Source organism: Lutra lutra, chromosome 4 (genome assembly GCF_902655055.1).
Source record: "Lutra lutra chromosome 4, mLutLut1.2, whole genome shotgun sequence".
NCBI lineage: Eukaryota > Metazoa > Chordata > Mammalia > Carnivora > Mustelidae > Lutra > Lutra lutra.
In genome coordinates, this window is record NC_062281.1 from 70,896,201 (window position 1) to 70,918,788 (window position 22,588).

At 34.0% G+C, this 22,588-nt stretch overlaps 1 protein-coding gene across 3 annotated transcripts in view; it reads right to left on the reverse strand.

Moving 5' to 3' along the window:
* Positions 1-22,588, reverse strand: part of YTHDF3 (YTH N6-methyladenosine RNA binding protein F3) — a 39,405-nt gene that overhangs the window by 11,471 nt on the left and 5,346 nt on the right. For all 3 annotated transcript variants that reach the window (XM_047725265.1, XM_047725266.1, XM_047725267.1), the window contains 2 exons: positions 21,111-21,196; positions 10,355-11,953 (listed from right to left, as the gene is read on the reverse strand). In XM_047725265.1, coding sequence (XP_047581221.1) covers positions 10,355-11,953; positions 21,111-21,196 — 1,685 coding nt within the window. The remainder of the gene's footprint in view (positions 1-10,354; positions 11,954-21,110; positions 21,197-22,588) is intronic.

Sequence of the window (22,588 nt, forward strand, 5' to 3'; positions counted from 1 at the left end):
GATATGTAATTAATCCAGTAAATACCGACAGTTCATTTAACTAAAACTCCAAAAATTCTTTATCAGCACTGGAACAAAATACAGCCACTAACTCTCCTATGGGGTAAAAATATTTATCCAAGAAAAAAACAGAAACAAATCAGTATTATAAAATGTTAAATCAAAGCACCTCTTTTCTCACCTCTGGCCTACAAAGAATATTTATCAAGTTCAAAACAAGAGTCTACGACAATTAAAACTGTATCATCTTTTTTTAAACTGTATCATCTTGAATATACAACATGCCACTCAATGTTTTCTCAGAGAATTTGTCACTTAAATATGCAATATAAAAAAGTTTATGGTGGGGCGCCTGGGTGGCTCAGTGGGTTAAGCCTCTGCCTTCGGCTCAGGTCGTGATCCCAGGGTCCTGGGATCGAGCCCCGCATCGTGCTCTCTGCTCAGTGGGGAGCCTGCTTCCTCCTCTCTCTCTCTGCCTGCCTCTCTGCCTCCTTGTGATTTCTGTCAAATAAATAAATAAATCTTTAAAAAAAAAAAAAAGTTTATGGTATCCGGGCACCTGCTGGCTCAGTCAGTAAAGTATGTGAAATCTTAGAGACATGAATTCAAGCCCCATGTTGGATGTGGAGCTTACTTTAAAAAAAAAAAAAAAAGTTTATGGTATCCAGGTGCCAAAATCTACTTTCCAAAGAAATATTCTCCAAATTTTACTGTAAACATCAAAGGAAAAGCAAGATTTTATGTACTGAATTTGTTACTATTAATCATAATCAACTCACTTCATAAATAAGAAAGTCCATCCATAAAAAAAAAATTTACCAAAAGGTGGTTGAGCACAGACTTCAACTCATTCTTGATCCTAAGAACTATAATTTGATTAATGGAAAAGCATTAAACCAAGTGTTCTACTTGAGAAAAAGAAATAAGGAACTGTCAGGGAAATGCTTACTGTTGTCACAGGAACAGTTATTGTTGAAGTGACTTCCGTATATTAACAAAGATTTGGTTACTCTTGAGATAGACCTATCGCCTCAGATTCAAAATTATTCCCATCACGAAAAATACTGTATGAGGTACTAAAACTTACTCTAGCCTAAAAATACCTAACAATATAATATAGTATACATGAACAAAATACACAGAAGATTCTAGAAATTAAAACCACTTAATAACAAATTTATTATAATTATGTCTTACTTAATTCTACATAAACTGCAGGTTTTCATCTCTTTCTGTACAAACAGGTAAATGCCACATTTTGGAAATTCATCTCAAAGTTACAGGCAACTGAAAACTCTAATTTCTGTATGGAGAGGAAAGAACTATTAAACAAAAAATTTCACTTGAGATTATGTTTCCTGGTCAATAAGGATTTATAAGAATGAAAGAAACTAGTAGGATCTAAATGACTCATGGTCAAGTACAACTAAAGTAAAATCTCAATAAAAGGATTATCTAAACAGTCAAAAGTAAATTCTGCTGTGCAGACTACTTGAATTTATCTGTACAAATACACCCAGAACATTATTGGTTCTTTGTTTTCTTTCATTTTCTAATTAAACTAGCTTTATTATTAGAAGTAATACGTACAAAGAGCAAGTTAAAGTAAAAAGTAAGCTCCTCCATCCACCTCTAACCCTTACTATTTTAAGTTCCTCCTAATGGGTTGCCACTATTTAAGTAGCGTTAGTATATATACTAATATATATTAGAGTGTGTGTGTTGTGTGTGTGTGTGTATTTCTTGTTTTCTCAATGCAGACACTATCCATTCCCACTGAATATGACAGGTAATTTATCACAGTGGATGGGTATGTTATATTCTCCTTCTCTCCTCCCTCCTTACACTAGAAGCCACACTATTTTTAGTTTTAGTGATTGTCTTTATGACTCTAAATAATTTGCCAGGCACAACTGCTTGATATATCATCTTTGAACAATTAATTATGTTACCTTTAGAAAGATGAGAAAAATACTGCATTTATTTACCCTTCTTCAAATCTTTCCTTCCCATTCCATCTCCTAACATATTGCTCGAACTATAATTAAATCTTTTATATGCTAGTGTCCATTTCTACAGATGGAAAAACCAAAAAGCAGCATTCATTATGTAACTTGAATGATCAAGTACATAGTTCCTAAATTAAAAAAGTGCGGCGATTTAAACCAATAAATAAAAATTCATTCAAGCTTTCAAACTTTACTTTTGTAAAGAGATTCTTCAAAGCATCTACTCAGTTAACAAACAGTTAATCATCTGCTTATTTGCCAATCATTCGGTGCTAGGGATTCAGCAGAGAAAAAGGCAAGCCCTGCTCTCACAGAGCTTATGTTCCAATGAGAACATGATTGGCTAGAAATGTTATTTTCTTTTTAGCTTCTTTCACTTCTCCAAGGTCACTGGTTCCCCACTGAGGGCTCATTTCATTTGTCAGGCTTCAAAGACCACAGTGCCAATTTAACAGACTGAGTGGAGATGCACAGAGTCCTGAGGTAAACTATATACAACGAACACCTATCAGATGCATAGTCCCTGTTGAGAGAGACTTATTCTAGTATAACCAGTTAACAGGTGTTACCTTTCTTGAATTCCTTTTTCTGTTGAAAAACCTCTTCAGGTTACTTTCTCATGAAGGCTATGTGACTACTCCTGCACAACTGAAATCTTTATTTTGCATTTCCCTTCAATGATATAATGTGACATACATATTTAAGAACATAATTCTACATACCCCCTTCCCCTCCATTCTGAAATAAGATTTTCCGTACGAGTATCCAGAGTTGTAGATGGAAAAATTCTGATGATAATCTGATTCTCCTTCATCTGCAGTAGGTAATCTGTCTTTTGCTCAGGGAGCTTAAGATTTTCCCTTTATCCTGCCTTTAGTTCTTTTCAATTTGAAAAAATACTGCTAGTTATTCAGCCTGAGCCCATTCCTTCTGAAAACATAAATCTTTTGTCTTTGGGCATTTTTCTCCAATCATTCTTCCTTTGGTTTTTTCCTTACTTTTTCAAAACTCCTTTAGAAAGACAGTGGGCCTCTCCCCTCTTTCCATCACTCCTTTCACCTTTTATATATATTTTTCATCTGTTACTCCCCATTTGGAAATTTCTTTGATTTGAAATTTCAGATCAACTGGACTTAAAACATGAACATTTTATTATCTGCTGCTCACTAACTTTTATTTGCACATTTCACATTTCTCATTTCTAAGAACATTTTCTAGTTTTCTTTTTACATATGAACCCAAACTAACAACAAATTAGTTTTATTTTTTTAAATTATCTTCTGCTCCCTAAATTCTTTTAGTGAGTTTGTCTTGGCTGTTCCTGTCATTAAGCTTGATTTTAATCAAATATATCAAAAATATGTGTTCAAATCTAAGAATAAAGAAGTAGGCAAATACTATGATAACTAGCATGGATTTCTCTTCCAGTTTTAAGTTTCACCAATATCCCTTACTCTAAAAGACAGAGCATGACTTTCTAAGTATTATATAACCTGAGAGGACATCTAGCAAACTCTTCCACTGAGTGCTTTGATGGCAAGGTAACCTGGAGACTTACTCCATTGTCAAAATAACCAGAAGAAAAAATCAAACAAAAAAAGTCAATCAAAGACCCAGTGATGAGAAGATGGAATTAGCTTCTTGAAGTCCTTGTCTTCTACCACAAGTAGGCATAAGAACTTCATGAAAAACATGAACACACTAGGAAGAGAAACGAAAAAAGTTACAGTAACCACAGACCCAAATCTAAAATTTAAAATTAAAAACTCTATGAATAACCATAGGAAAAAAATCTTCCCAAACCTTTGCCTTTGCAAGGCAAAGATTTGGGGTCAGATTAGTATAAGCCTTCTAAATTTGTTTTTACTATTTAAAATTGCTTGGCTATTCTAGGTCCTCTACCTGATCTTAGCCCAGGTCTTACACTAGAAAAAAAGGCATAAAGGACACTGTAGATCAATAGATAAGAAAATTATGGTTATATAAGAGAATATCCTTATCCTTAGGAAATATATACTATACGTTTTGGAGCGGGGGTCAAGAACCATGACATATGGAACTTATTCTCAAATTGTTAAAAAAAAAAACAAACACATAAAGCAAACAGGGAAGAATGTTAATAGGTAAATCTGGATAAAAGGCACATGAGTGTTTCAGGTATTATTCTTGTTCTTCCAAATAAATTAAAAATTATTTCCAAACAAAATAATGAAGGAAAAAAGATTCATGTATGTTGTTGCATTCTCAATCTGTACTACTCTATTACTAAGGCACCAATGTATTTTGGCTATTTTCCTGCTGATGACCATTTAGGTTTCTACCAGTCTTTTTACTTCATTCTATTTACTTCATTCTTGTGTGTCTTCTCGGGTATTTGGAAGTTTCTCTTAGGTATAATCCAGGAAAACTGCTGAATTCGAAGGTAAATGAAATTTCAGCTTTTATGTAAGAGAATGCAAACTACTTCCTCACATACTATTATCAATGCTCCTATCTGCAACTGCAGAAGAGATTTTGTTGATCTAGTTTCTCCAGTACCTTATATCATCAAATTTCTTAATTTTGCCAAATGAATGGATATAAACTATTTTCTCATTATAGTCCTAAGTTGCACTTCCCTAGTTATTAATAAGACTGAATATCTTTTTACATATTTATTAGCCATATTTATGTTTCCTCTCATGAAATGACTATCCATCTTTTGCCCATTTTTCCCAATTGGGGTCATCTTTTTCTTAAACTGATTCACAGGAGTTCTTTACATATTCTTGATACTAATTTTTGGTTAGTTACATCGAACATTTCTGAAGTGCCTAACATGTCTTTCCAGTTTCATTAAAGCATCTTTTGGTGAACAGATTTTTTTTTTTTCAAGTAAGTTCCACACGCCCAACATCGTGTTTGAACTCACAACACAAGAGTCACATGCTGTACTGACTGAGCCAAGTAAGCGCCCCTTGACAAACAAATTTCAATTTTGTCAAATTTCATCAATCTTTTCTTTTATAATCAGTGCTAATGTGTGTCTTAAGAAATCCTACTTTACCCAAAGACCGAAGAATTATGCACTTGGGAAAATATGACCTCCAAATATCACAAGGTTTGAAGAATTTCAGCAAAATACCAGAGGGGTCACACTAAACAATGACTTGCAAATCCTTTTATGTCAAAAAGAAAAAAGGCATAACAAGTAAAAAAAAATTCTACCAACACACCACTGATTTATCCTCCTTAGCCAAGGAGGACCAATAACAGACAGGGAACAAACACATCCTTCATCACTGGGATGCCAAGAGTATTTAAAAGCAGTTATGCTGGAAAGCTTAAGTGCAAGCATGAGCTTATCTAAGAGAAAATCTACAAATAAAAGTCTACACATTCTTCCTGGACAAGGGATAACAGCACCAGAAAGAAAACTGGACAAGGATACATGGTACCGCAAATGCTAAACAATTAACAAACAGGGAAAACTGTTACCTTACATGGTAATTTCAAACTCAAAGCAAAGTTAAATTACACTTACTAGCACATCCATGTACTGGTTCTCCCTTCTCATTCTCAGAGACTGATGAAACACTACACTGGTGAAGTCAACAATGAACATGATTCTCTCATCTCCACATGAACAGCAGGAAGAGAACATGCAACTAACACTAAGCGTTGAAAAGAAGAAAGAAAAAAACAACCCTGTTTTGGAGCAAATACCTGACTTGAATGATCCTCTTCCAGGTTCAATGATCACAGAAAATAAGTCAAAATGAGTCTTAAAATATCATTTCACAAGAAAGGATACTAATCAAACTATAAAGAATCAAACTAAAAAGCTTCTGTATAGTGAAGGAAGCCATCAACAAAATTAAAAGGCAGCCTACTGAATGGAAGAAGATACTTAAAATACAAATGGCATATCCAATAAGGGGTTAAAGACCCGGACACTTTTCCAAAGAAGACAGATGGTCAACAGACACAAGAAGAGATGCTCAACACCACTAACCATTAGGGAAATGCAACACAATGAGATCTCACCTCACACCTGTCAGAATGGCTAGTATCGAAACGACAAGAGTTAACAAGTATTGGTGAGGATGTGGAGAAAAGGAAACCCTCGTGTAGTGTTTGTCAGAATATAAATTGGTGCAGCCACTGTGGAAAACAGTATGAAGGTGCCTCAAAAAATTAAAAATAGAAATACCATACAATCCCACTTCTGGGTATTTAGCCAAAGAAAACAACATGATTATGAAAATATGTATACACCCCTATGTTTATTGCTGCAGTATTTATAAACAGCCAAAATATGCAAGCAACCCAAGTGCCCATCAAAAGGTGAAAACTAAAAAAGATGGGGCACACACAAACACACACAATAGAACATTACTTGGCCATTAAAAAAAAAAAAAAAAGAATGAAATCTTGCCATATGTAACATGGATGAACCTAGAAGTTATTCTACAGTAAGTGAAATAAGTCAAAGACAATACCATATGATTTTGCTCACTTATATGTGGAACCTAAAAAACAACAGAACAGAAACAGACTCATAAATACAGAAAAAGGTACAGGAGTTGGGGGAGGGGGTGAGGATGGGTAAAATAAGTAAAGAGGAGGAAGAGATTAAGAGGTACAAACTTCTAGTAATAAAATGTCAGAGACCAAATGTACAGAACAGGAAATATTCAATATTGTTAATTACTGTAGTTAACTTTGTATGGCGACAGATAGTAACTATACTTATTGTGGTGAAAGTGTCGAATCACTAAGTTGTATACTTGAAACTAACACTGTCAATCATTCATATATATATATATATATATATATATATATATATATATATATATAAATCCAAATCATGGCTGCCAGAGGTTAGACATGGGGGAAGAATGCAATACAAAGGGATAGTACAAGACAGTTTTCCAGGGATGATAAAACTATTCTGTATCCTGATTATGGTGGTGGTTACACAAACTTACAAATGTGTTAAAATTCATTTACTGCCCACTCCAAAAAAGTGAATTATACTCCATGATTTAAAAAAAAAAAAAAAACTTTTAAAAAAGATATGTACACGAATTTATAGGAGCTTCATTTACATTCTCCAAAAACTGGAAACAACCCAGAAATCATTTCAGAGGCTGGATGGATAAACTGTGGTAAATCCACACAATGGAATGATGTTTTGTAATTAAAAGTAACAAAGAACTGATATATAAAACAACACTGATACACTGCAAAGATATCATGCTAAGTCAAAGAAGCTAGTCTTAAAAGATTACACACTGTGTAATTCTGTTTATATGACATTATGGAAAATGCCTTACAGAGACAGAGAACAGATTAATCCAAAGGGAGAAGGAAGCATCTGACTACAAAGAGGCAAAAAAAGGGAATTTACAATTTTACTGTATGTAAATTTTAAAAAAGAAACAAGTTAAAAACCATATGAAAGAGGAAGAAGTTTCAAAAACGATAAATACAGGAAACAGAAATAAGCTTTAGGCAGTCAGCTTTGTGCTCAATGAACAAGATGGACTCTGGATCAAATACAAAAAAGAAAATCAACAGATATAAGTGGGAACTATATGTAATAATGTAAGCAAACTAACATTGTCACCGAAGAATTAAAAACTTGACAGATCACAAAACCAACACAAAGCAAACCAAAATAATGACATGGAAATTCAAATTTTAAAGTCTCCGAATGCAGAGAAAAATGATAAAGAACCAATAGCACCCAAGGACAAAGATGCACTATATTTTTTGACATAACCAGAAAAAAGAAAATATAAATTAAAAGGAATAAGGATAGACAAAGGATTAAGGAAAATTATAATAGAGGTCCATATTAAACACATTCCAAATACATGTTCATATTTTAAGAATCTTTTGTAGTACACAGAAATAGCTATTTCCAAAGAAAGAAAATTTAGGCTGGCCTCAAACTTCTCCATGATATAAAACTATAAATAATGTAATATAAATATAAAACTATAAATCTAAGCCTGAATGAAAAACTTGTAGCCTAAGAATTTTATATCCAGGTAAACTGCTGTTCACATATCATGGCCAAAGAAAGACATTTTCTGAATCTAGAAGGATTTAACAAATGTATTATATTTATATTCTATATAATCAACAAATATATATACCAAATTAATTTTCCTAAAAAAAAATAAATAAATAAATAAGTTACAGAAGAGTAAAAAAAAAAAGGATTCAAAATAAACATGTCAAAGGTGGGTCAGACATCATCAAGACGGGCAGTAAACCATGAAACAATATAAATGTACAATTTTAAAGTTTAAAAATTAACTTTAAATCACTGTGTTGACATAAAACAATATGTAACTGTCATAAACAATTCCTGAGACAATTATATAAATAAAACTAGGATTAAATTTTCAGACTGGGTAGGGAAGAAATGTAGAAGACATACAAGGGTGACCTCTCCTACGTGGTGGGAGGGGAAAAAAAGAGTTGAGAAATAATTCCTTGCCATGCATCTTTTTCCGTGAGCAATCTCATCCCACTTTCCCAGAAACAACTATTTAAGAACAGAAAGCTCCCAAATCTGACTCCCACATCTAACTGCTTAATCAGAGATTTCACTGTATATCTCAAAAGCATCTTCCAATCAGCACATCCTAAAAGGAAAACCTGCACCCCACTTTTCATATCCCAAATCCATTCTCCTGATCCACCATTTGTAATGGCTGTTCAGTCTGACCATTTACTCAACTGCTAAGCTCAAAAATTCAGGAGATACTTTTGATCCCTTTTTCCTCATTCTCCCACATTTAATTGCAATCACTAGCACCAGAATCACCTAGGTGAGCTTGTTAAAAATGTACAACACAAGGTTCCTTACCAAATACAGCTGACCCTTGAACAACATGGGTAAGAACTGTGTGGGCCCACTTATATACAGATTTTTTTCTGTCAAATACAGTATTTTCTCTTCCTGCTGATTTTCTTAATACCATTTTTTCTCCAGCTTACTTTATTGTAAGACTACAGTATACAATTCATGTAACATACAGAATATGTGTTAGTCAACTGTGTTATCAGCAAGGCTTCCTGTAAACAGGAGGCTATTAATGGTTAAATTTGGGGAGAGGCAAAAGTTATACACAAATTCCAAACTAGGAATTTGGCACCCCTAACCTGCACATTGTTCAAAGACCACCTGTATATCAGATTTTCCTACAGTGGGTCTCAAGAACCTGTATTTCCAAGAAGCACCTCAATAATTTAAGTGCCCTAAGGTATACAAACGACTGCTCTAGAATCATTATTTCAATTATTATTCACCAGTGACGAATGTTCACCAAAATAATTCCCTTGTCTGCACAGACCAAGAAGCCATAAGACATGTAAGTTCACACACAGAAACAAATTACTGACATTTTATAGAGTTAAGTTTCTGCTTTATCTTAATTTCTACATAAGAGCTTTCGATAGTAACCAACATAATTTACTTAAAAAGCTTCTAACTTTATCCCTGCTGCATTTGAAAAGAAATTTAAATGTACTCTCTATGGAAAAAAGTCTGCTAGTTGTCTACTCCATCCTTCCTTTCTTTTCCTCTTAAAAACAGGACCCCAGTTTTTTTTTTTTTTCATGGTTTGGCACAAAAAAAATTCCCCAGCATGTCTTGCTCTGAGCTCCCCGTGATCAAATTCTGGTCTATATGAATCAAGCAGAAACAGTGTATAACTTCAGGAAAGTCTCCCTTAAGAGTCCCACAGAAGGTCAATAACAGACTAAGAAATCAAATTCTGCTGTCAAAATCTAAAAGCCCATGCCTTCCCAACTCTAAGTTGTCTTCCTCATGTCAAATCCTTACTATACTTTGGACAAGTACTTTAAGTGTACAAATTACAAAATGGTTCAGAAAAGAATTTCAGGGAAAAAGTCTGTTTTACTTCTCATAAACAGGAAATAAATAATACTGAAACATTTACTTATAAAAGCTGTTTCAAATACCTAACACATTTTTGCATAAAATTAATTTTAGTATTAGTATTAGAGCCCCTCACCAGTTCCTGAATCTGCTTAGTTATAAATGCAGAACTTATGGAACTTTGATGAACACAACTCAATGACTTTTATCACCTGAGTATGAAGAACAGGCAAATTCAGAATAAGGACGACCCTTGGGAAGAGAAAATGATGCCCATGTGCATTGAGAGGCCCTGAAGGGAGTTTGCAGGGTTCTGTTTTTTAAGCTAAGTAGTTGGTTTCCTTTAAAGCTCCTAAACTCAGAATGTAACATTAAAGAAGACGCATCCATACACACCACCCACCCCAATAAAAAGACCCTACACAAAAAATTACTATACTCTTACCCTACGCATGGCTTCCTCCTCTTCTTGACGCTTTTCATAATGTGCAAAGTCATCAAAGATTGAGGTGGTATGCTTGAAAGTAGCAATTATTTTAAGCACTTGCTTAGCTTTTTCTAGGGGTACCTCTTGAGTGTCCCTTGAATTGGTAACTGGTTTGTTGTCATTATTTTCTAAGCGAATATGCCGTAACTGGTTATTGGGAACATCTTTGACAAAGATCCATTTAACTTCAAATTTGCCCTTCCACTTATCCTGAGACCAGACACCAGCATATGCATTATAGTCCACAACAGACTTCATTTCAGCCACTCCACAAAAATGTCCACTGCCATTCACACTGAAGAGTAAATAGAGTGGGCCTTTCCCATTCAGGGAACGGTAAGCTGCATCCAAACGCTTATTACCATGCTCAGTACTACACCAGATAGAGTACTTAATTGAACGGTGTATGTCATCCTCAGAATAGCTTTTAATTATAAACACACGTCCATTCTTCAGGTTCCAGTCAAAGTCTTTGGGATTATAATTGTTTATGGCCTTTAGCTTCTCCAGCACTGGATGCACTTCTACACTAGAAGGTGAAGCACTGACAGGAACAACACCTAAACCAAAGTTTTCACCGCCCACTCCATTGTTCTGGTTGAATCCAGCTCCCCTATTCCGAGGAGCTACCCAGCGATTCTGCAGCTGCTGCTGTTGGGGCTGCACTTGGTGAGGCTGGGCCTGTGGCTGAGGTCCTTGTTGCTGCTGTGGTTGTGGTGGCTGAGGCTGCTGTTGAGGCAGTTGGCTTTGCACCAATGGTGGTGGTTGAATTAATGGCTGAGGCTGCTGGATTATAGTTTGAGGAGGCAGAACTGGTTGGGTTGGTGGAGCCTTTACCACTGACCCCTTTTCATCCCAAGTTCCAATATTCATGTTGTGTTTTATAGGAGGTGGTGGTACAGCAGAACCCCCAATTCCCACATTGCCCTTGGGTTTAAGTTTCGGTTGAGGTTTGGCAGGCTTTCTGGCAATGGCAGCCCAGGAGGTCGGTTTAGGCGCTGCACTGCTAACTGGGGGCACACTATTGGTTGCAATGCTAGTCATACCACTGCTGCTCAAGGCTGTACCTACAGTTTTTGTCACTGCAGCTGTCAGGTCACCACCAATTTTCAGTCCGGTCATGCCTTGCTCAATACTGCTAATGCCAGGCACCTTACTCAAAGTATCACTGCCAAATCCAGCCTGTCCATCGGTAATAGCTCTCCCAAGAGAACTAGGTGGATAGCCATAACTGCTACTATAAGCAGAACTTTGTGTTGATTGTCCCTGAGATCCACTTGTCCCCCATGTAGAGAAATCAGCATTACCAGGAAAAAAGTTAAATCCATGTTGACCAAGAAATGGAGGGGTATTTCCTAATGCCCCAGGTTGACTAAACACACCATCTGGTATATAATGATGTTCTCCATTACTCATTTGTCCATAGGTTGTCAGATACGGCATAGGTTGGTCTCCAGCCGTGGACCATGCTGCTTCCCCAAGAGAATATGGAAATCCAATGGATGGAGCATAGTAACTAGGCATATATGGATCTGACATTGGTGGATAGCTGTTACTCTGGAAGACAAAAGATCATAATCAGGAGCGAAATATCCTCTGAAGAGCAAGGGGAAAAAAGACTCTGAAAAATTAAAATCAAGTAGTTTTAAATAAATGAAAAAGATGCACCTATTCCAGATAAAATTAAAAGTTGAAATCCAATTTTATCAAGGCAAAAATTTGCTGGTATTTTAATTTTAAAATATTTGTTATAAAATTGCAGGGGTTTTTTGGGAGGGGAGGAGATGGGTAGGATGGGATAATTTTTAAGAGTCAGATCTTCTGGCACATTTTAAAAATACCATCATTTCTACAAAAATCTGAATTATAAACTCGCAGACACAAATTGATCATTTACAGCCAACTTTATTTTAAGCAGCTGATGTATCCAAAAATTTATATGCAAAGATTAAACAAATCTGGAAGCTATGCCAAATAACAGAGGAACTATAGTATACCTATCTATATGGTGAAATCCAATTCAGCAATTAAATTTTGTACTTTTATTAAAATGCGCACACTGAGAAGAAAGTAACAATTCAAGATTATACCTACGGCATCATCTAAATTTGCTTGTTTTGTTTTGTCTTGCTCATTTTAAAAAAGAATCAAAATCCTTACTATGGTTTCTTAATGGTGGGCTACCAGGTGCCTCTTTTCTTTATACTCTAATTTCCAAATTTTACCCAATAAAATCATTTTCCTATTCAGAATTTTAATTTGGAAACTGTTAGTTCCTGTATTTTCCCCAAAATTACTGCTATTAAATCGTTTGTCCTGAATACAAACTAATCATTCATTTAGTAATTTGCCAAAAATGAAGGCACCAAATTCTACTTAAAGAAAAAAAAAAAACAAAAAAAACTCCAACTTTGTTACTAGCCAATGTAAAAACAAGGTATTTTAAGGGTATTTTGAAATGGGTTTCTTAGACCAAAAACATGTCTGAGAATAGATTTTCACTCTGGTTTAGTTGTGACTTTTAAAACATTGGACAGACCTTTAGAATGTATAGAATTAAGCAAAATTTAAAAATTAAGCAAATATCCAGTCAGGACAACTGGTACTCCCCCTATAAGGGTGGACCATTTTGAAGGCTGATTATTCATTTAATTTATATAGGCATTCTTATTCTAAGTTCCCTAGAGAAAAGTATTTAACTTTTTCTTTTTCCTGTTACTCTCTTAGAACTATGTCGCCATTACTTTCCCACCCAAGAAAGTGTATCAATATAAATATGTAACAGTAACATCACAGATACTACCTGGAACTCGTTTGAAATTCCTTTTAAAGGCCAACTTTGAACATTGAGATATTATCACTACTGTTACTTCGACACACCTCACAACTGTTGAAACTGTCCACTGTCTATGAGAAAGTTAATATTTTGTCCTTTGAAATAATTCTGATATAACTGATATAAAAATAACTTATGAGAATCAAATAAAGGTTACACTTATATTAATCATTTTGACATAGATTTCCTGGGTATTTCCAGCAACACTTGGACTTAAAAACAAAAACAACCAATTAGTACTATTTAAAGAAAAAATGACTTTTTAAATATACTCAATACATTTTACGATATTCAAAATGGGAAATAAATGTGTTACTGTTTATTAATTTGACTGAATATATTCTTTAACTGTATTACATAATTACTAACTACATTTAAAAATATATTCAAAGAATGCTCACAATATTAGTATGAAGGAAATCAATGAACATTTTGGGAACCACAACAGTACTGGCATCATCACACAGACCAACACTGGAAATACTGCCATATTTAATACAAGAGAAGCCTGAGGAAAGCTTACACAATCACCAGCAATGGTTTTCAAAGAAAAAATCTTGAAGAAATTAGTAATGATTAAACTTTACTACCCATGAAGATCACACACACACACACACTCACACACGTGTGTAATCTGATCACTAAATTATCTGCTGAAAATAAAAGTACTCATAGGGCTTCAGACTGACAAGAAGGTCTCTGTGATATAAAACTCTTAAAAAACTTAATAAAAATGAATAGGTCAGCCAATATAACATATATAATAGATTAACATTTTTTTTAGAGATTTTAATCATTTGAGAGAGTGCACGCCAGACAGCACCCAGCGGAAGGGGCAGAGGGAGAGGGAGCAGCAGACTCCCCACGGAGCAGAGAACCTGATGCAGAACTTGATCCCAGGACCCTCAGATCACGACCCAAGCTGAAGGCAGATGCTTAACCAACAGAGCCACCCAAGTGCTCATGATTAACATATTTTTTAAATTATCTTTTTCTTGAAATTGCTAAAAAGATCCTCATATTACTTTATTATTTATTTCAAATACTTACTGAATGCCTACATTGTGAAAAATACCGATTCATTCATTCTAAAAGAAAATCTACAGTTAGAGACACAAAACATAGGGAAGTGAACAGGGGAAGAGCAAGAGAGCTGTGCTGAATAGGGAGGTAATCAGTTACAAACTTTTAACTTAGAATGCTGGCACTGAAATCTGGACTTCAGTATGTCCTTACCTGGATGTGAGAGTGGAAAATCAGACCAGGCAGAAAGCTTTTATTTTTATTTATTTATTTATTTATCTGAGAGAGAGAGAGAGACAGAGCACAAGCAAGAGAGGCAGAAGGAAAGCGAGGAGAAGCAGACTCCCCACTAAGCTGGGAGTCTGACATGGGACCCAAATGAGCCACCCAGGCACCCAGAGGTAGAAAGTTTTTAAAGTTCATTCCTCATAATTAAGTTTTTGCAAAAATTACACTCCTAACTTACACTGAATATTCTTATTTCACCATCACAAATGTTGAATTTTGCAGTTACCTACCAAGTTCCTAACTTATCTACCTCCATAATAATTCACACGCTAGCAAACTAAAAGTCAAAGAGTAAATATTTCAATCTTTGCAAGACAAATAATATCTAGTTGCTGTCACTCATCTTTTTTTTTTCTTTTTTCTTTTTTAAACAACCCTTTAAAAAGCTTCGAGCTTAGGTTTTTTTTTTTTTTTTTTAAGAAAACAGGGCACAAACTATGATCCCCGGGCTACAGTTTATCCACCCTGTTTTAACTGATTATCTAATCTGTACTAATTCCTAAAAAAAGAAAGCCCATATTCTCTGGGGAATGGGAAAACAAATTCTGCCAACTCTGTGACCTATAGGGCTGGACCAGGCCCAAACTCCTGGGTATGAGGACTTTTATATTAGATAGCTTTTCAATTATTTTTTTAAATCGTAATTTTTACTACTTCACGTGTAAATTATTCTTACCAAAATAATTTAAGTTTAAGTTACTTAAAATGTGTTCCATTAGTCACAACTGCTATCAAACAGACAGCTCTGGCTAATAAGCAGATGTACACTGCTGTCCCTGTCTTACTACAGAGCTGTCCAGTGTTACTGCAACCACCTGTACTTCTTGAGTATCCTGGGTAAGTGGCTAGCTTTCTGCAGTTTATCAAACAACACTAACCATTTACTTTTCCAGTTGTTTCAGCTGAATGAGATGTTTTTTTTCCTTAGCTCCATCAAAGTACTTAACCAGTTTCTAAAGGCAAGGCTTCATTTTGGGTTCCAATAAGAACAAAGCTACAGGAAATTTCCAGAGTTTCAAAGTAAGATATGGTCAACACATTTTGAGTTAGTAGAGCTTCAACTGTAACTGGAAATATTTAAAAAATATGTTCTGTTAATTTCTGCTAGCTATGTGGAATATCAATCGGAGGAATCTACCTTGGTAGTGAAGAGGAACAAAAGTTCCACTTACTGATGATGGAAAATAACAACCGAAAACTTACTTTTACTTCAAACCTGGTGATAATGAGACATAATCAATGTAACAGTTTATGTTTAAATAACTGCTTTAATAGTTTACTCTTAATTTGGAAACTGGTTAACTATAGTGAAATTTTACTATATTCTTTAAAGATATGCAACCTTTAAACCAAATAATGTGAAATGTTTGATGTTTCCTTCACAGTCAAAGAACTATTTGGAAGGGAAAAAAATAACATCATTTATAGAAGTATATAAATTGATTTAAAAAATCACTGAATATAATGAAACACACTTTTAACAACAGATCCACAAACCATTTACCTACAGCATAAACTTAGAAACACAATCTGGGGAGGGCATTTAACACAAGGTTGAAGTGAAGCCATGAGGTACCTGAACTTCAATTCCATCCCAGGTACTTATCAGCTATATGAAAGCAGCCAAGTTATTTAAACTGTGCATTGTTTTCTCTTCTACTAAAAGAAAATAAAGATACACTGCCTAAGATACATTAAGTATTCAATCAACAATAGTTATATTTAATACAACTTAACTTGCCCCTTTAAAATGTAAATTAATAACCAAACACATGATATAATTTCAGACTTACTCCAGATTTTTTTTTTTTTTGTCAGAGAGAGAGAGGGAGAGAGAGCAAGCACAGGCAGACAGAATGGCAGGCAGAGGCAGAGGGAGAAGCAGGCTCCCTGATGAGCAAGGAGCCTGATGTAGGACTCGATCCCAGGATGCTGGGATCATGACCTGAGCCGAAGGCAGCTGCTTAACCAACCAAGCCACCCAGGCATCCCCTTACTCCAGATCTTAATGAGTATAAATTCTTGGTGTGATGTAGTAGTCAAGGATATGGACTCAATTCTTTAATCTTTTACTTTCTATATCAGTGATCTCATCAGATCATGTAATTTCTCTAACTCTGAATCTTTTGTTTAAAATAGGGGTAGTACCTGCTGGTCTTACCAACTGTAAAGATTTTTTAAAAATCTACTGTGCTAACTACAAAGTGCTACATGGAAGTGTAGGAGTAAGGCCTTCTACCTTTAGGTTTTTTTTTTTTTTTTTTTTTTTTTTTTAAATTTGTCAGAGGGAGAGAGAGAGAGAGAGAGCGAGTGAGGGTGCACGTGCACAAGCAGGGAGGGTGGCAGACTGAGGGAGAAGCAGACTCCCCACTGTGCAGGAAGCCCTATGTGGAACTCAATCCCAGAATCCTAAGATCATGACCTGTGCGGTAGGCAGATGTTTAATTGACTGAGCCACCCAGGCATCCCTTTTTTTTTAATTTGAAAACTAAAATACAGAAAAAAAATAAAAGATCTTCTTCAAAATTTTAATATCACTTATAATGATTTCTTAGCCTTATGATATAGATCAATTGTTTCTCTAATATCTCAAAGAAAACTTGAACAAGAAGTTCATGATTACTGCTCTGACTTGAGACATTCTAATGCAACTCAACCATAGTTAGTCTTTCACAAAGAAAGTTAAGATCCATTTTTACTTTCTTTCCAAGAAAGGAGACACCATAAATATCCCAGAAGTTCAATTAGAAAGGAAAAGACATAATTTACCAATAGAAGCACTTTCGTACAGAGAAAAACAAAAACTGTTTTCCATTAAGAACTTGAGAACTTCAAACTCCAGAATTCACTTCTAAATTAAAGTGAGGTTTAGAATATTTTTAATGCTTATGTGTATTTTCTTCTAAAACTTTTAAAAAAATTATTGTACTTTTCACAAAGTATACTCAACACGTATCTAATCACAAGGATGTCACCAAAAAATTTATTATACATGGTACCCAGTTAACCTAAGTATTTCATCAACTGTAATTCTTTGTTCCCTAATTCTAGCAGATAACCCAATTCATTATTCAATGCTTAATAAATGCCTACTATGTGCCAGATACAGTGCTAGTCACTGGAGACAAAATGATGAAGAACATGGACTCTGACCTGGAACACTTTCCAGGTCTAGTGGGGAAGACACATATCCCCTACAATTTGATAGGTATTGTAATGGAAGTACAAACAAAGCAAAACAAGCATTCTAGTACAAAGAGCAGGAAAGCAAGTAGTTGAGGAATCAAAACAGTCTTCATCAAGGGATAGAAATAGGAGTCTGTGTGTGTACAGATCATAAATACAAATACAAAAAGTGAGATCATGAAAGAAAAATATTTGGAAAATATTTATATTCCTAGAAAATAGTGAGTCCTATTCCCTTACAAACTGGAGAAAGCTGACCAAAGACAAGGCAGGGAGGGAAATGGAGCAATTTTAAGGACCCTCATATAATAAATGTATCCACTCTTGTGAAGTTGTGTAACTCTTTAACATGACGGTGGCACAGACTTGGGATTTTAAGAAGATTGCTGAGTGACAATACAGAATTACTAGTTAGAAAATCACTCCAACAGGCAGAAAAAAATGAAACCCTTAACTAAGGCCAGGACAATAACAAAATTCAAAATATTTTTCCTTTCTTCGTTCTCTATTCTACTTCTCTGACAAACATGACTAGGAATTATTTCCCCATATAGACGACAAATTCAAACTTAATTTTTCCAAGTTGTTCTTCAAATTTATATGCACAAATTACATGGCATCTTTAACCGTACTATTTACACCTGAACTTTCCAATCAACTTAATTATCTGATTATTCTGGGGAACTTTAGAGAACTAAATTTAAGACCCGAAGGATAAACATTTACTTTTCAAGTGATTACAAAAGTTATCTGCTTTAAGAAACTGAGCACTAGAAAATATAATACACTACCACAGAAGGCCAACAACCTGTTTTAAAGTATCCCTGGATTTGATCTGAATCAGATCTATGCATACAAAACAATTTGAATCATAGCTAAAAACTGAAACACTTTTCCAGACAAAAGATTCATTTTTCTTATTCATAATATGAAAATCAGATGGAGTTTAATTTTAAAGACATATTATACATTTAGTTGAAAATTTTTTAATTAAACATTTCAGCTAGATCAGAACAAGGAACTATAAATGCTTGTGTAATTTTAATATGTAAGTAATTACTTGAGATATTTCACCAATAATTTTAATTTTCACTGACCTGCTGTAAAGGGTCAATTTTTAAAAATTTTCTCTTTACCTAGGTGTTATTATGAGTAACTTAAATTCTCATACAAATCATCTCTAAGATTTCAAGTAATTTTCAATTTTTCTCTCCAATAAACCCAGTGTCCAGAATGCTATAGTGTGAGGACTCTTTCAAAGGTAAGTATGTGCCCTGGTTACAGATATTATTTTTAGTATTGTAGAAAGCTAATTGCTAAAAACCTATTCATTAGTACTGACAAGGAGAGGGAGGACAGAACAGCCTTAGTGGCATCAAATTTTAAAACTTCTCTTTAAATAGCACATGAATATACAAATACCATAAAAAATTAATAGAAAGTATTAAGATTTTCTTCTTAAACATCACATTAAAACAAATCTTTTACAGGTTTTTGTCCCAACATAAGGAAACTTTAGTGTGATAATTTAAAAACTGGGTTCACTAAATAAATCCCTTCCACAGTTAAAAAAAAATAATAGTTTTCTGACACTTTCAAAGTTTTATTTACAAGTGCAATCTTATGCAGAATTCCAATATATAAAACAGATAAAAAGCAGAGGACAGCTCTGATTGCTGCAGGAGTGGGATCAAGAGTACCCTCCCCTAGTTTTCCCTAGGCAGGCCTGAACCACCTCTGTGGAATGCCAAACAACAACAACCACAAAATCTTCTAAGTCCCTCTGCCAAACGTATTATATAATATTTGTTACCAAGTAAAATAAAAGGATTCTTACTGGTTGCAATTCTCAAACATTTATATTCCATTAAAATTCCCTGAAGTCAGGGGTTGAACAAATAAGTCAAGAGGATCTTCACAACTATATCCTTGTCCTAGAAAATCATCTTACATTATAACACATAAAGATGAAATCAAGTAGCAAAAAAATTCAATTACTTAATATTTAAAACAATTTCCCAAACTTATCTGATCATGAAGACCTTTTTGAGACAGTATCTACTACACACGTCATAATATCAGAATTTCTAAACAAAAAGAAACACTGCCATAAGAGATGTTAACTGAGATTACCATGTGGGCCCAAATAATAGAATACTGAACATTTTTTTTAAAACTTGCACTGCAATTCAAAACAACGATCTTCCTATTTTCTAGTTATACGTTATTTCACAACCTTTAAGTGGAAAGATTATAAAGTTAGATTATGTAAGTATGAAATGAATTTTTTCATTCTTTTATGAGCAGCCAAACATTCATAGATTTTATCACCCATTTTTATTCTTTCTCATTTATTTATTCCCTCCCAACACAAGCTAGGAATGTAGATCAACAGATAGAAAGGGCTGGTTAAGGAGAAATGACCAAGGGGTAGATCAGTTTGAACATAATCATGGCTCTCTACACTCCTAAAAACAATCCTACATACCACAAATTGGGAACTACTTTTCAAACTTACCCTACAACTCTAAAGGCCTGCAATGATATCTGGTTCCTTGTTCTTTCAATTTAAAAAATATCTAGGAAGATTTCATGGTACATTTTTCATATACTTTTTTTTTTAAGCAAAAAAACAAAAGCAGTTTTATTATAGAATATTCTCTTGCAAGAAACTGGTTAATGATGAAAGTTTATTTTTTTAATTTATATTAACAAACAAATGAATGCAGAAATGGCATATAGAGACCAAAGAGATCAAAGAACTCTCTTTTGTTTTTCAATGCTTAAATCTAAATTATACCTGTACACAAACTCACACAATTATCTGTGAAAAAATCCAAACACAAAAGAACCTCAAAAGTACCAGTTTGATTTGATGAAATTTTCCAAGCCTATAATATTGAAGGCAAATATGTTTATAAATCTTCTATTCCCTATGTTGTATTAACTTTATCAATGAAATTCAAATTGGAATAGTTATAAAAGAGAAAACACTACATTTAACCAAAATTTAAGTTATTACTAGTTCTTTCCCATATATGCATAGCTAATAAAAACCTTATAATTTGCTTTAGCTATGAAGATATGGCAGCAACATTAAACTAAAAGGTTAAATTCTTTCAAAGTTCAAAAAAAGAAGTCCAACCATACCATACACAAATAATGTCCATCTTCAAATCTTTAATTTCACAATCTAATTTCAGCCACCTAGAATTTCTAAAGAATTCTCCTGTACCACAAACCTGCAACTGTTATTCACTATTATGCAGGCACACTAGATTAATACATATGGTTAGCCTCATTCAATTAAAGTATCTATCTGAAAAATCCATTAATACTAATGTAAATTTAATTTCCTAAATATGGGACTGTCAGACTTACCTGATTTGTCTGGCTACTTAAGTATGGCTCAAAATCATCATCATTTACAGCATCTTTTTGATGAATCGAACCGTTTTGTACTGAAACTAAAAAATATGTTTATATTAGATGTGTGGTAATTATCTTTATGAAACTGACAGAATAACCTAACATTTTCAGTATTTTTTGACCAACTCAGAAAAAGTTATCCTGAGTTGTTCTTTTTGTTTAAAAAAAAAAAAAAATCCTCTTAAAAATTTTAGCTCAATTTAGGTACAAATATTTATGTGCAAACAAAAACTTACAAATCTTGTATATACCCAAGATTACATAAATATTAACTATATACACACTTCCCATTACCAAAAACATAATGTAAATAATCTCAATTTCAACATTGTAGCAAGCAGTTAAATTCTTGGAAGGCTTCCCTGATACTATATTTGAATCTAAAATAACCACCTGAAATAGTGTTGTGGATAACTGATTGCTGAACAATGTTCTCTACCTCTGTTAAATCTCTATATAATTTAGTACAAGAAAGGTAAATAAAGGATGAAATAACTTTCCTTGGTAACTTAAGTTAGAGTAAATGTCTTAAATGTTTTCAAATTAAAGAAAGTGGCTAAAATTCATCGAAGCAGTTACCACAATGAATAAATCATAAATAATCTAAATAAAAAGGCCTTTAGTTCTAAACCAAAAAATTATGAAAACTTTCTTGAAAGTACAAAGACACTAAAGATAACCATGATTATTCTTGCAACACATAAGAAAACCAGAGAATTTATAATGCTGTATTTGTTCAGAGATCATTTCCAAAAATGCTTTATAAAGTTGTTACTTTCTGAATGGTATTTGAGTGCCTTTGAGCACAGACTAGAAATAAGGTCTTGTGTTTGAATCCCAAGTCTAACACTGAGAAGCAGGGTATCTCTAGTTAGTGACTTAGCCTTTCTACTCTACTTCTCCGTTCAAGGAGATAATTAACGGTACCTACCTCAGTTCATCTGAGGATTCAAAGACAGTATTCAATAATCTTGACTATTTTATTACATAAAATATTACAAGATCCAAAAAGGACTAAAAATTACTTTAGGACCACATAAACCAAAGTTTTACAAGGCTAGAACCTGATATGCTGACACTGTCTAAATACACTATTCTACTTTATACACTATTCTACTTTTGAAACACATGTGAGATGAAAAGCTAAAAGTTCCTTATGGATGTTGACTAATCCCTTAAAAACAACAACAACAATAAAAAACCCTTCAGAATCTGAAAATTCACTGCTTAAAAATACAGTGTCACAAAGTTATTATAAATTAAGGCTGGGGGCAATGGATTTAAGTTGTGTGTTCCTCTACAGTATCATTACATTTTTATTTTCCCTAATTTTCCAAGAGCTTAGATCACCAAAAATGTAATATTACAGGCTGACAGTGGCATGGGAGCAGAGATAGATAAAATCCCTTCATTCTTTGCCACCCACTGAG